Genomic DNA, 16,840 nt, shown 5'->3' with positions numbered 1-16,840 from the left:
CTTTCTCTCGTGTTTGATTTTGTATTTTTTTTTATACAACTTAGAATGGCAAACAAGCTGACGGCCCACCCGATGGAAAGTGGTAACCGTCGCCTATAGACATGAGCAGTACCATGAACATAACAGAGTATACTGTTTCGCCCATGATACCCCTCATGCGTTGCAATTCCTGAGGACTCAGGTGTTATTCCACTGTACCCAGTAAATTCACGCCATATCCCACCCTTCAAACTGAAACACAGCCATGCAAACACAACTGCTTCACGGTTGAATAACGAATGGGGCAGAGGTACCCAAGCAAACGACTTTTGTACAAAGTCTGCCTCTGGTTGTTTGTTGTAGTAATGTTAAAGATGGTGGATATGGTGTCTAAGACCAAGGAATTACAACGAAGGAATGATAAAACTGTATTTCATATTTCTTTACACTAGCCTGCTATGAATTTTCAAAAATAGCAACTGATGTTGTATCTTTCGTCCTCTTTTTACTAATTATATTTGCATAAGAAGAAAGGAGGCAACCATACGATTTTCAGTTTTTATTTTACCATTCTTTCTATGTAATTCTTAGTGTAGTGTAACCCCCATAGACAGTTGGGGGGAAGGGATTGTTAGTAATGGGGTCTAATGAACCCATTGCTAGTAGTATACCCTATCAGGTCGACCTCCACGCGGTTCCCCCTGGAAACCATAGTGATTAATTCTAGTGGAATTCGTCACGATGGGCTAATTGACCTGCTTTCATTCTCATCTATCATCAATCACTGGTGCCTCGCCAGTGTATACCGATAGCGCGGGTGGGGTTACCATTCCATTATCATCCATTAAAAAAAAACCCATAGACAAGAGTCATAAATATCATAATTTCAGGCAATATCCGTCCACTGCTGGACATAGGCCTTCCCTATAGACTGCATAAGGGACTGTCCTTCAATACATCAGCCGATAACTGCCCATTACTGAAGTTAGGTTTCTCACTATTGGGGGGTTATGCAAGTAGTTGCCATGTTTGGTATGCGGACTGGCAACTGCAGTTAGGCTTTGGTAATGTTTTAGAGATACTCTGCCTCAACTATTAGGTTCCCATAGGGACTACTCACGCTTATTCACCTCCATTCGCATTTCGCTGAACGATTTTGATCACACTTATACAGCTCTGCTTCTCTCAGCCGCGTACGGCGTCGTAAGAATGAGAAAAGCCGTCGTAGCGTGCTATCTCCGCTGAAACGCTCGTCTACTGCGTACGGCGTCGAATGTGCTGCATTTCGTAAAAATAAATATAATTACTATGAAATACGTCTGCACTCTTTAATCCTTGCGTACATAATGATTACGCAATGATAAATCAAATCAATGCAGAAACAATACAGGTCGCAACTTGTCGACATGGAGACGCGAAGCATCCCTGTGAAGAGCTGTTTCGTTGCGTTCGATGGTGAATGCGGCGGAACAGCGCTGAACGCGGTGGAACAGCACTGAACGCTCTCTATAGCATTCGCATGATAAATACACATTTATCCTCATTTTATATTGGAATGCCGCGAAAGCAGAATAGACGCGGAAAGCTGAATGGATGCGTACACGTCTCCATACAAAATCGTTGTTTTCTATGGACAAAAGCTGACCAGAGCTGAATAAGTGTGAGTAGTCCCTTAGTCGCCTCTTACGACACCCACGGGAAAAGAAGGTGGCAATAGGTGTAAAAACCTTTCCTACCAGAGGGAGACTGTACAAAAGTCGTTTGCTTGGATAACTCTGTCCCATTCGTGTTTCAACCGTGAAGCAGTTGTGTTTGCATGGCTGTGTTTCGGTTTGAAGGGTGGGATATGGCGTGAATTTACAGGTTACAGAGGAATAACATCCGAGTCCTCAGGAATGGCAACGCATGAGGGGGTATCATGGGCGAAACAGTATATTCTGTTATGTGCATGGTACTGCTCATGTCTATAGGCGACGGTTACCATTTACCATCAGGTGGGCCGTCAGCTTGTTTGCCATTCTAAGTTGTATAAAAAAAAACATAACTTGTGATTACCAGTACAAAACTCTGTCAAAACTAAACTACCTACTACATGCAAATGTATTCGAAGTAGTATGTGATAATTGTGAGAGACGACTAATGGAAGGGACGGCGAGGGATGGGTAACAGCGTCCCTCTTAAAACATCTCTAAATCCTAACTGCAGTCAATCCAGTTGCTAAGTGTGGCAACTACTGGCAAAACCCCCCCGAGGGAGAGGCTTGTGTTCAGCAGTGGACCGTCAAAGGCTGATATGACAAATAAAAAAAATAGATTTTGCAAGCTTTATTTCTATTGTCAATGTGTATCAACAGATGTCACCACTAGAGTACGTCCGTATGGATCATCAAACCGATCATTGGAGGAGCAATTATATAATGCAACTATACCATACATGAGTATTATTAAGCAAATACCGACAACGAAAAGTCCAGACAGAATATGTGTATTGAAATATGGCCCACAATTGATGGTTTTGCCGAAGCATTTGCCCTTTTGAGGCGCATCATCTGCCCCAACACCATCTCCTTCGCCTCCAACACCATCCTCTCCGCCTCCAACATCATCCCTCTTATCTCCATCATCTCTAGCGCTCATTCTCCGAGTATCTCTAACCCAATTGGACCCACCCGCTATAGAATCGTTGTAGTCACTACCGCCGTTACGGCCAGCTCTTGGTTCTGAGTGTTTCTCCAAAGCGCTCCATCTACTGGGTGTTTGTTTGTAGCAATTTTCACCAGGGTAGCACAGGTTGGATTTGAAGGGTTGTATCTGAGACCAGCAAAATAAATTTTTGATCAATTAATTCATATATTACAGACAATTTTAAGTCTATTTTGTGATAGCATACACAAAACTATTTTTACCAGAGGGAGACTTTGTTTAAAAGTCGATAGCTTGGGTACCTCTGTCCTATTCGTGTTTCAACCGTAAAGCAGTTGTGTCTGCATGGCTATGTTTCGGTTTGAAGGGTGGGATATGGCGTGAATTTACAGGGTACAGAGTCCTCAGGAATGGTAACGCATGGGGGGTATAATGGGCAAAACAGTTTACTCTGTTATGTTCATAGTACTGCTCATGTCTATAGGCGACGGTTACCACTTTCCATCAGGTGGGCCGTCAGCTTGTTTGCCATTCTAAGTTGTATAAAAAAAAATGTAACAGCCAATAACTGTCCACTGCTGAACATAGCCTCCCCCACATAGGGGTTTTGCCAGTAGTTTTCACGCTTTGCAGGCAGGTTGGAAACCGTAGTTTAACTTTTCTGATATTTTAAGAAGGACACTGCTGCCCATCCATCGACCATAACCTCCCTTAGTCGCCTCTTACGACACTCACGGGAAGGGAAGGGTTGACCCACGTCTATGTTAATACTTGATCACCAATAATATTTTTTTTATTTTTCCTCTAACTACACTGGGTTGGCTGGAAGAGATCTCTTTCAGAGATAAGCCCTTGCTAACAAGTTGGTTAACTAATCGTCGCATATATTGTTTAAGTGCAATAAAGAACATTATTATATATATATATATATATATATATATATATATATATATATATATATATATATATATATATATATAATAATCTAGTCCTCGGGGAAAGCACTAATACTAGAGGACTATCTAATTTATTTACAAACATGTTCAGGATACTGCTACCAAAATGATTATTTGATTTTTTTCACAGGAATGGCATATAGATATGCATTGGAAGGCATAAATCGACAAAAAGCATAAATCAACTGCCGTTGTCCACGGAAAAATATTTTGCACGCTAGTGTTAGCAAAACGTTAGATCTGTACAAATGCATGAATGAATAACCAGTATGTCTGGGAGGAAAGGGATTGTCAGTAATTGAGATTGAGAATCCCATTGCTAGTAATATACCCAACCAGGTCGATCTTCACGCGGTTCCCCCTGGAAACTATCATGGTTAATTCCGGATGAATTCATCATGATGGGCTAACTGGCCTGTTTTCATTCTCATCTATCACCCTTCACTGGTGCTCTGCCAGTGTATCCCGTTAGCGCAGGCGAGGTTACCATTCCATTTTCACCCATCAAATAATAAAACCAGTATGTCTTTGTACCTACTTTACACATATGTTTGTAATTAAATTTATCTTTATTGGCGAATTCCAAGCTCCCCTTCCCCCACTTGGAAAATAACTTTAAATAAGCCTGGCCACTTAGAAATGCTTAGGAATTCTTTGCCTACAATTGAAAGCTCCGCTCCTGATCCTGGGGTGGAGTGGGCATGACTAATCTGGCTCTTAAATGCGTCTATGATGATGATCATCATCATTTCAGCTACTATCTGATCACTGAAGATAGGCTTTCCCCATAGCCTCTATAATGGTATGAACAAATAATGCAGGCGGGGTTAAGATAACGCGTGAGTTAGAAGTTCCAATGTATTCGGTGATAACCACTGTACTGATAGTTTACCAGAGGGAGACTGTACAAAACTCGATTGCTTGGGTACCTCTGTCCTATTCGTGTTTCTACCGTGAAGCAGTTGTGTCTGCATGGCTATGTTTCGGTTTGAAGGGTGGGATATGGCGTGAAATTACTGGGTACAGAGGAATAACATCCGAGTCCTCAGGAATGGCAACGCATGGGGGGTATCATGGGCGAAACAGTATACTCTGTTATGTCCACGGTACTGCTCATGTCTATAGGCGACGGTTACCACATTCCATCAGGTGGGCCGTCAGCTTGTTTGCCATTCTAAGTTGTATAAAAAAAAAGTTCCTATACTATTTACCATTAGACAGAGGAAAGGCATTGCCAGTAATGGGGTCTAAGATCCTGTTTCTATCAATATGCCATATCTAGTCCACCTCCACACGTTTTCTCTGGAAACTATCGTGATCGATTCTTGTGGACTCGTCATATTGGTATTTGGCATATTTTCTTCTTTACCATCATTCTTCAATGATGCCCCGATAATGTATACCGATTGAGGAGGCGGGATTACCATACCAATCTCACCTACTTTTTAATCCCCCAATTCTTAAATCAAACCTAACTTTCTCGAGGGGAAAGGGATTGTTAGTAATGGAGTCTACTTGACCTATTGCATCATCCTCACCTATCACCCCTCACTGGTGCCCCGTCGAATCTACAATTAGCGGCGCTTGGGGGGAGAAGGGAATGTCAGTAATGGGGATTATATTATTGCTAGAGGGATAATGGATTGTTAAAAATGAGGATTAGTATACCTATTGTTAGCAATACAACCTGTCAGATCGACCTCCACGTGGTTCCCCCTGGAAACCATCGTGAACAATTCTTGTTGAATTCGTCACGATGGGCTAACTAACCTGCTTCATCCTCACCTATCATCCTTCACTGGTGCCCCGTCAGTGTATACCGACAGCGCGGGCGGGGTTACCATTCCATTATCATCTGTTAAATAAAAAAAAACCTAATCTTTGCTACTTTCTCTAAGATTTCTGCATTACGTGGCACACAAAATCTAGCAGGGCAGTTATTTTGTTTACCATTCAAAGTGGCACGCAAAGTCTAACCTTGTATTGACCGATGGTGACTGCGCTGCCGTCCCTCGTGTTAAGGAGGACCAGCGGCTCTCCACAGTAGTAGGCCCACATCCACGGCGCCCCCACCGCCATCTCCGTGCGACCCACCTCCTCGCCCCCTTCCAGCAGCGCTACATTCTCTGGATTTAGGAAATCATGAATTAAATGGATGATAATGGAATGGTAACCCCACCACTATCGGTATACACCGACTGGGCACCAGTGAAGAATGATAGGTGAGGATGAAGTGCGTCAGTTAGCCCATCGTGACGAATTCAACAAGAATTGTTCACGATGGTTTCCAGGGGGAACCACGTGGAGGTCGAAATAATAAGGTATATTGCTAGCAATGGGGCTGTCAAACTCCATTGCTAACAATCACTTTCCCCCCTGGAAGTAAGGGTCGGTAATATATAGCAATATCTATATATCGTAGTTACAATATCTATACATATATTGGCCCAATAACAGATATATTACATGTCGGTTATCCAATATATAATATCGAAAATAATAACGTGCTCGTCATGAATATTGATATTCGACTGGTATAGGCGATATCGCAATGGCTGGTCATCAAAGTCCAGAAGAACCGGATATATAGATATCAGGTATTACCCATTTTAAATTGGAAGACGGCAAAATGAAGGTGAGGGAAGAATTTTGAAGAAGTCTAAAAAAATAGAATTTGTTAATCCTATACCATCTTTTACCCGCGACTTTAAAATTTTTTTTATACAACTTAGAATGGCAAACAAGCTGACAGCCCACCTGACGGAAAGTGGTAACCGTCGCCTATACACATGAGCAGTACCATGGACATAACAGAGTATACTGTTTCGCCCATGATACCCCCCATGCGTTGCCTCCTGCAGTCCTGAGGACTCAGGTTTATTTCAGTTTGACCTCCACGCGGTTCTCCTTGGACACTATCCTAGTTAATTATTGTTGAACTCGTCGTGACGAATAGGCAAACTGAGCTGAATTCATTCGTATCTATGATCTCTCACTTGTATCCCACCAGTGTATACCAATTGCGCAGGCGCGATATCTTTCCAACTTCCCTTATTAATAATGTTTCTACCTAGCCCAGGGGAGGAGACATTTTGTTGATAATAGTCTGCAACTAGCAGCGCTTGGGGAGAGAAGGGGGAGAAGTAATGGGGATTAGTCCCTACTGCTGAGGGGAAAGGGATTGTTAGCAATGGAGTTCGAAATTGCTAGCAATACCCTACTAATAATAATAATACCCTATAATAACCTATCAGGTCGACCTCCACGTGGTCCACTTGGAAACCATCGTGAACAATTCTTGTTATATTCGTAACGATGGTCTAACTGACCTACTTCATCCTCACCTATCATCCTTCACTGGTGTCCCGCCGGTGTATACCAACAGCGCGGATGGGGTTACCATTCCATTATCACCCATTAAAAATAAAAAAAATGTCCCTACTGCTGGGGGGATAATATATTGTTAAAAATGAGGATTAGTATACCTATTGTTAGCAATACAGCCTGTCAGGTCAACCTCCTCGCGGTTCCCCCTGAAAACTATCGTGTTCTATTCCAAGTGAATTCATCACGATAGGCTAACTGACCCGCCGTCGTATACCGTTGGCGCAGGCGGGGTTACTATTCTATTATCATCCATTTAAAAAAGCTCCCCATTGCTAGCAATATACCCTGACAGGTCGACCTCCTCGTGGTTCCCCCTGGAAACCATCGTGATTGATTTATTATTAGATTCGTCACAGTGGGCTAACTGATCTGCCTTTTCATCCTCATCTATCATCTTTCCCTGGTGCCCCGCCAGCATATATCGATAGCGCAGGCGGGGTTACTAATCCATTATCATCCATTAAAAAAAAAAAACTAGCGGCGCTTTCAAGCAAAATAGGGTAAATACATCCGCCGTCAATAGCCTTACTAGGTCGACCTCTCTCCTAAAACCGTCTTTGTTAATTCCTAGTGAATTCCTCACGATGGGCCAACCGACCTAACTTCATTTTTAACAGAGGCGTATCATCTTAGTTCTCAGAAATTGCGATACTCGAAAGATACCATGGGAATTATAATATCTAATATCTATTGTGCTGTACTGTTGCCTGCTGAAGGGAGATCACTTAATGGGGAAGGAACGCTGATACGATTGCGCTGTTCATGTCTATAGCCGAAAATATTCACTGCCAGGTCGCCCGTCAGCTTGTTAACCATATCAAATTAAAAAAAACGACGAATTATGCATTTGCCATTTGTTTTGTCTATGAATATTTGGCTGATGGCTTTCGCCAAAGTCACAATAAATGAAAAAAAAAATTGTCTATGAATATTCTCGTTGCTTTTAAAGCGATGGTATTTGTAGAATGTAAATGTTTATAAATACAGTAATTACTAAAAAGTATAAACACAAGTATAGAAGGAGAACAATAGTAACGATCGTTAAAATTGAAATAATATAGTAAACATAAAAAAGGTATAAGTATTTAGACGACATGTATGTGCCGTGGCGCCAACAACAACATTCCTGCGATATACGCATGCGCGGCCTGCGCGCGCAACCCGTGGGCGCCGAGCGCCTGCGCGTCCTGCGCGCGCATAGGTACGACAAACAAGCTGCGTGCACGACCGACCGTATTACATATAAATACATTGCGTGTTTATTTACAAAATTAATAAAATATGTAATTTTATATGTATGCTACATTTTGTTTTTTTTTTTATTTAGTTTAGTTTACGATACTGAGCAAGCGAAAACAACATTGTGCCAAAAGTTTATGTATTACCTAATATCCATCCATCCTTCTTGAAGCTAAAATTGAAAGACAGTTCGAAATCGGTGTACGCCATATTGGTGATCAGTTTGTCCCTTGTCCACGTCTCCTCTGTCACCGTCGGTAGCTGTTTGAAGGTGGCGCGTCGCACCGGCGTTTCAGTGTGGACTTCTGTCACAAGAAGAGAAATTTCCAGAAGAGTCAAAAGAGCTCTTCTAACGAACTAAAACGTTTCAGCACTTTTTAGATAATTAATCAGATCATTGACAGATTCTTTATGCAACTTAGAATGCCAAATAAGCTGACGGTTTACCCGAAAGAAAGTGGTAACCGTCGCCTATAGACATGAGCAGTACCATGTACATAACAGAGTATACAGTTTCGCCCATGATACCCCCCATGTGTTGCCATTCCAGAGGGCTAATGTGTTACCTCTGTAACTTGTAAATTAACTGCCATATCCCACCCTTCAAACCGAAACACAGCCATGCAAACACAACTGCTTCACGGTAAAAACACGAATGGAACAGAGGTGTCCAGGCAAACGACTTTTGTACAAGTCCTCCTCTGCGATGTTGCCATACTTTGTTAAGTAAAAGCATGAACGCTCTTAATAACCAAACACTATATACCATATCAGTCGTTAATAGTCCACTGCTGAACATAGGCACCTCCATATTGGTGGGGTTTTGCCAGTAGTTGCTACGTTTGATAGGCGGGTTGGCAACCGCAATTAAGCCTCGGTGATCTTCTAAGAAGGACGCTGCTTCCCATCCCTCGAGCATTGAGTTCCCTTAGTCGTCTTTCGCGATATCCATGGGACAGGAAGAAGTGGGCCATTCTATGCTAGGACTATACATGGTAATAACTAAATCTTTATTTAAAAGTTCTCCGACAAGAGTCGTGACCACTAATTCATGTATTCTCTTCCAACTAGCTCTATTCCAGGCCATATCTTTAACCTCCCTATCCGACATGAACCTATTTCTTTATCTGTTCCATGGAATTATTGCCCTCTATTTTTCCTTCTAATATTTTTTTTATACAACTTGAGAATGGCAAACAAGCTGACGGCTCACCTGATGGAAAGTGGTAACCGTTGCCTACAGACATGACATGGACATAACGGAGTATACTGTTTCGCCCATGATACCTCCCATGCGTTGCCATTCCTGAGGACTCTGTTATTCCTCTGTACCCTGTAAATTCACGCCATATCCAACCCTTCAAACCAAAACACAGCCAGGCGAACACAACTGATTCACGGTAGAAACATAAATGGGACAGAGGTACCAATCAATCGACTTTTGGTACATCATCATCTGGTAATACCCAAATATATAATCAAAAATATTTACCGATGAATCGAAATAAAGCACCGTCCGTCTCGATATTAACACCGAGGTTGGCCCGAGTCGGCGATGGCCTGAATGGGGAGTAATCAATTTTTTCAACCACCACTGGATTCGTTTTCCCGGTATAAAACGCGACCACGGGACCTAGCGCCAACTGGCGCACGACGAAGTAAACTTCCCTTATAATCAAATCATGGCGCCTCAAAGTTTCCGCGCGCGTTTCGTTCGCGCCATCTTGGAAAAAAATATAAAAATACTTAAAATGTCCATCGAACATTTGCTGTTTAGTCCCGGAGCTAAAATAGAACACATTATTGTGCTGCGGGCGAAAAATCTGATTTAGCAACTTGAAAGGTTCCACTACGTTTGGAATGTACTTGACTTTGTTTTCTTGAAGCCCTTTCCCCAGATGGTGGTATGGCGTGCCCAGTTTGTCCTTCGTCGAAACATCTTCCGCACAAAACAATTCTTCGGCGAATATTATAACAATTTCGCTTAGTTTTATCGCGTCGTGGACGATATCCGCAAAGTATGTCGTACTTGTTTTAGTGAATGGATTGGTATCAATAAAGAGACGATCCATAACTCTTTCATAGTCGATCAGAAACACAGGTATTGTATCTCTATGAGCCAGATTAAGTTCCGCTGATATAAATATAATTAAATATATTAAAAGCATGTTACTGCTGATCCTGTTTCATTTAAATATATAGTAAAGAATCTGGGATATAATGGAAAAATTAAATTTCTCATCAGCAATTCCCACACTTCTATTTCGTTTTTCTACAGTTGGATGTCAAACAGATTCTTTATTCAAATTTGATTATTTTTTAAATCGATTTAGAATTGTGATTGCCAGATTTATTTATATCCAGTTATTTTATGTTTTTGCTTATTTCAATGGGAAATAAGTGAGTAGGGATTTTCAATGTTTTCTCTAAATGAAGATTGGTAGATATCTAATTTTTTTTTAAATAATAATAATAGTTTATATAAAATAAATTTTCAGCTACATTATAAAAAGATGACATTATTATAACTATGCAGGGGACAAATATTAATGAAAAAAAAAGTAAGAGATCTGTCATTCGGTCATTCAATTTTGTGACTTATAAACGGTTTTATTTGGTTTTAATAATGTAAGTAGTGGTCGTGGTGATGTTTTTGTTATAATGTGATATAGGTACTTATATTTATTTGTAGTTATATACATTTGTTTTAAATGGATGATTTTGGAATGGTAACCCCGCCTGCGCTAACGGTATACGCTGGCGGGGCACCAGTAAGGGATGATAGGTGAGGATGAAAAGGCAAGTCAGTTAGCTCATCGTTATGCATACAGCTGGAATTCAGTACGATTGTTTCCAGGGAGATTATGTGGAGGGTCAACCTGACAGGGTATATTCTGTGATAGCCATATTGGCGTATTTATTCTTTATTTCACCAGAGGGAGATTTTATACTAAAGTCGATTGCTTGGGTACCTCTATCCCATTCGTGTTTCTACCGTGAAGCAGCTATGTTTGCACGGCTGTGTTTCGGTTTGAAGGGTGGGATATGGCGTGAATTTACAGGGTACAGAGGAATAACACCTGAGTCCTCTGGAATGGCAACGCATGGGAGTTATCATGGGCGAAACAGTATACTCTGTTATGTCCATGGTACTGCTCATGTCTATAGGCGACGGTTACCACTTTCCATCAGGTATCCCACCCTTCAAACTGAAACACAGCCATGCAGACACAACTGCTTTACGGTTGAAACACGAATGGGACAGAGGTACCCAAGTAATAGACTTGTGTACAAAGTCTCCCTCTGGTAATATACTTATAGATGCCCATTAATTAAAACATTCCAGTTTTGAATTTGTACATAATGTTGCGTATCATATTTCATGCTAATCATTACTTCTCGTATTTAGCAATAGCCAAGTTTAAAAGTGAATAGAGATTTTTTTTTCAGGTAAGCACAGACAACGTAGATTTTCTGCCGGACAGTCAGGGGGTGGGTCACACGGTGTTCTATTTGTGACCCACCTCCTGTCTGTCTTGTGTGTCACTTGAAATCTCGCGCTGTGGGTGATCACGTGGATTTCAAAATCAGAATAAACGGCGGGAAAGGGATTGTTAGTAATGGAGACTGAGAATCCCATTGCTAGCAATATACCCAACCAGGTCGACCTCCTCGCGGTTCTCCCTGGAAACTATCATGGTTAATTCCTAATGAATTCATCATGATGGGCTCACTGGCCTGTTTTCATTCTCATCTATCACCCTTCACTGGTGCTCCGCCGGTGTATCCCGTTAGCGTAGGCGGAGTTACCGTTACCATACCATTTTTACTTCATAAAAAAGCAGAGTAAACAATGAAGAGACTATTTCAAGATGGCGTATCGAGATCGAATCAAAACTTGGAAGATGAAAAAAAAAAAATTAGTTAATAAGTTTTTGTAAGTAGAAGAGGGCCCAAGACTTCACGACACAGGGGATCCTAGTGTGAAGTAGTGGGAACAAATGTAAAATTGTAACATGTATTTTTGGATTTAATAAATATTATTATATTATTATTAAATTAAAATGCAAATTAATATAAAAAATAGTTTATTTTCGAACACAGATTTGAAACAGTTCAAAATAATTAAAACAAACTGATATGTTTTTATGTTAACTAATATATAACTAAGCTATAGGTAAGTATATTTAAACAATATTATGATTAAAACCGATGTGTTAATTTTTTATTCGAAGTTCTATACAGGATGTAAGGGACAGGTTGGCAAAAACTGTAACAGTGAATTCAGACAGTTGTTCTGACGTGAAAACTAGTCGAAATTCTTTCCGGACTATTATATATTAGGTATTATTTCATAATATAAAGAAATAATAATGTTTTATAGTAAAATAACAAAAAACAGCAATGTAATACACGTATTGCGGGGAAAGGAATTGTTAGCAATGGAGTTTGACAGCCCCATTGCTAGCAATATGCCTTATTAGGTCCACCTCCACGTGCTTCCCCCTGGAAACCATCGTGAACAATTCTTGTTGAATTCGTCACGATGGGCTAATTGACCTACTTCATCCTCACTTATCATCGTTCACTGGTGCCCCGCCGGTGTATACCGATAGCGCAGGTGGGGTTACCATTCCATTATCATCCATAAAAAAAAAATAGACGTATTAAAATAATAACGCGACGCACGGTTTTAGCTGTGTAAGGTAAACGCTACAAGCGTAGGAAACAGCCTACGAAGAAGCGCCACTGATCGCGCTGTCTAGGTATCGCGCGTCGTGTGGATCGTAAAATTTCAAATACATTGCGCGGCGTCAAACCTAAGGATCGTCAATTATATGGCTTTGGTACATTTCGATGGGAAAATAATCCGCCGTCTGATTTAGACCATTCATCTGTATCAGCTGTTTTCGTTTTAGCCAACATAATCTCTTATAGCCGATTATTATGTACGAGAAATTAATAAAGTCATTGTGTTCATTACAGACTATGCGAGCTGCGGCCCGCAATGCGAGTCCAGTAGGCCTACCATGAAATGATTTCCGAAATTTCGGGGACGAACGAAATAGAAATTTGATGTTAAAATTACATACCTAATACATGCCGTTTAAAATTATTAAAAATGTTAAAATATCGTTCCTCTGGACTATTAGGATAGGATTTATGATGAACCAAATATTAAGCTCCATTTATTGGTTCAATTTTGGTATAAACAAAAACACGAAATTGAGCCCGAAATTTCGGAATTTCATTTCATGGTAAACCACCAGACGCTGTGACGTAAAGCGCCTTACGCCCCCTGAAGAAGTCTTTCGGATGAAGTAGAAACATTTGTTGGAAACGACAAAAAGTCGGTGAGTTCATTTATTAATTTCTCATTACATGTTTATTATAGATATTTAAACAAATTTAAACCTATATAATATGGTATATTTATATTATTAAGTACTCACTTAAGCGTATTATGTTTTTATTGCAACAAATTCACAATATCTCACTATTTCTTGGACGGAATTTAAAATAACTTGGGTATCGTTTATCCTACTAATTATAATAAATGCGAAATTTTATAAACATGTGTCGATGTTTCTTACTTAATTGCATGTAAATGGGCGAATGGATTTCAATGAAATATTGTACAAAAGAAGAATGCAATTTAACATATATTTTTTTATACAACTTAGAATGGCAAACAAGCTGACGGCCCACCTGATGGAAAGTGGTAACCGTCTACTATACACATGAGCAGTACCATGGACATAACAGAGTGTAGGTAGTGTTTCGCCCATGATACCCCCCATGCGTTGCCATTCCTGAGGACTCAGGTGTTATTCCTCTGTGCCCTGTAAATTCACGCCATATCCCACCCTTCAAACCGAAACACAGCCATGCGAACACAACTGCTTCACGGTTGAAACACGAATGGGACAGAGGTAGCCAAGCAATCGGCTTTTGTACAAAGTCTCCCTCTGATTTCAAACCATTCTGAAATAAAAACTAGTAGAATTTCTTTATTTGAAAATTAAAAAAATTCTTGATTTTTTTTTTTTCATTTTAAATCCTGTAATCTGTGATTTTATGTCGTTATATAGAGAAATAATAGATAATATTTTATAGTGTAGTATCTACTATAAAAAGCCAAAAAATAACAATGTAGTATTAGTATTAAAAACCTATCTTGTGCTATAAGTAATGCAATAAATTATATTTATTTATTTATTTATTCTTTATTGCACAATAAAACTTTGTACAAGTGGCGAGCTTAATGTCATATGGCATTCTCTACCAGCTAACCATTGGGTAAAAACAGAAAGCGTATGAAGGGCAGATGTGGTGAAAAATATGTGACAATTATAGTAACACATTAAGGCAATACACAATATAAATATAATATACACATAAGAAAAGCACATATATCTATTTACTAACTTAATATGTATTGGGGGGAAAGCGATTGTTAATAATGGAGACTAAAAATCCTATTGCTAGCAATATAACCAACCAGGTCGACCTGCTCATGGTTCCCCCTGGAAACTATCATGATTAATTCCTAATGAATTCATCATGATGGGCTAACTGACCTGTTTTCATTCTCATCTATCACCCTTCACTGGCGCTCCGCCAGCGTATCCCGTTAGCGCAGGCGGGGTTACTATTCCATTTTCACACATAAAAAAAAAAACTTAATATGTATACACTTTACGTACTGTTTCTTTTGAGTAAAATCACAAGAAATGGCTACTTTTATAAAAAAAAGAAAAGTTAAATACTTTACAACTGGTAACTGGGTATTTTTTTTCATTTGTTATTGTTTTTATTTTCGCGCCAAAAATGAAACCTGGACATGACGCTAAATAGACGTCGTTAGAACAATTCCGTATACAATTCCGACGAAATAACAAATATTTACTAAATATTTTATTCATTCTTATTTACATACATACATACATATCTGTCACGCCTGTCTCCCATTAGGGTAGGCAGAAACAATGGAACGCCAAATGCTTCGATTCAAACAGGCCTCTTTAGCTTCTTTCACATTCATCAATCTGTTCATACACGATTACGGGTGCTTTTAATTTGATCCTTCTTCAGCACGTCGCCTATTTTTTATAGGTGATAATGAAATAGTTACCCCACCCGCGCTATCGGTATACACCGGCGGGGCACCAGTGACGGATGATAGATGAGGATGAAGCAGGTCAGTTAGCCCATCGTGACGAATTCAACAAGAATTGTTCACGATGGTTTCCAGGGGGAATCACGTGGAGGTTGACCTGATAGGCCATATTGCTAGCAATAGGGCTGTCATACTCCATTGCTAACAATCCCTTCCCCCCCATGTCGCCTATTTGGTCGACATACGTCCGTCTAGAGTGGCCCCTACCGACATGTAAATGGAATAAGTAAATTCTTAATAATGAAACATGGGTAATTCCTTATTTTGAAAACGCTACAAATATATAAAGAATTAGGGGCGGATAATATTTTTTACACTTTATTGCACCATTTGTAAAATACTAAATACAGTAAATATTAATGAGAAGTGATACAAAAGGCGGCCTTATCGCTAAGCAATCTCTTCCAGGCAACCTTTGGGTAGCAGACATTGAGAAAAGAAAAAAAGACAAAGGGTAGGTGGCGTACTAATATATATATAAACTAATATATACAAACATTTGTTAAGCATATATATATATGCTCAATTCGTAGCAATAATAGTAACTGATGATGTATCTTTCGTACTCTTTTTACTAATTATATTTGCATAAGAAGAAAGGAACCAATCATATGATTCACAGTTTTTATTTTATCATTCCATTTATGTAATTCCTTGTTCTTAGGGTTAGGTATGCATCTAAGAACAATCAATTCCGAAATCTTTGGTATACGTATACATTAGGCTAAATTAAAAAAAAAATATAAGTTGACCGTGTACGTAGATAGGTCTATTATAGAATATATTCTATAATTATATTCTTTATTACGTAAAGATTAATGTACAATTACGATACAAAATAAAACATTTATTGTACAGAGTAGTTATGAAAAAATATTTCAAAGAACTCTTGTTGAACATTCAGTATATTTAAATATAGAAAAAGGAACAACAAATACATTAAAATCAATACATATAATAAAATTGTAACTGGTTGCTGTCTGTACATGAAAGATATATAAGAAAAACTATTATAGGGGAGCTTTATGAAGGCAATAGAACCCGAAATAATGATTTTTAGAATTTTTTTCTTTGCGGTTTACTTCACTTAATGTTTAGTGTTTATTTTATTTTAAACGGTTTATAATATATATATATATATATATATATATATATATATATATATATATATATATATATATATATATATATATATCCATCTAAAGAATCACATATAAAATGCTATATAATAACCGATAAGTTGAACTGGTTGAAACTTTTTTTATTATATGTAATAATTTTCGAAAATTCTGTCTCTTCGTGAGAAGCCAGGTCGAATTGTTAGTTTTAAATAAAAATCTTGTGTTTATGCAAATAAATGAGCGACCAGTGGTGCTGCCTCTGTAGAGCGATTTAGGAACTACAATTCATAATAATTAATCACTAAATAATTAATATATAAAGTTCCATTTTTTGCC

At 39.1% G+C, this 16,840-nt stretch overlaps 1 protein-coding gene across 1 annotated transcript; it reads right to left on the bottom strand.

Annotated features, from left to right (window-relative positions):
* Positions 1–2,315: 2,315 nt before the first annotated feature.
* Positions 2,316–10,466, bottom strand: LOC113510059 (uncharacterized). The gene is made up of 4 exons (XM_031910487.1): positions 9,696–10,466; positions 8,350–8,508; positions 5,555–5,703; positions 2,316–2,789 (listed from the first exon to the last, which is right to left on the bottom strand). The coding sequence occupies exons 1-4, from the start codon at positions 10,369–10,371 to the stop codon at positions 2,316–2,318; spliced, it is 1,458 nt and encodes a 485-aa protein (XP_031766347.1). The 5' UTR covers positions 10,372–10,466.
* Positions 10,467–16,840: the final 6,374 nt, after the last annotated feature.

Source organism: Galleria mellonella, unplaced genomic scaffold (genome assembly GCF_026898425.1).
Source record: "Galleria mellonella isolate WM207_F2 unplaced genomic scaffold, CSIRO_AGI_GalMel_v1 utg778, whole genome shotgun sequence".
Lineage (NCBI taxonomy): Eukaryota > Metazoa > Arthropoda > Insecta > Lepidoptera > Pyralidae > Galleria > Galleria mellonella.
The sequence above is the reverse complement of the archived record's forward strand: the minus strand, read 5'-3'. Positions and strand labels throughout refer to the sequence as shown.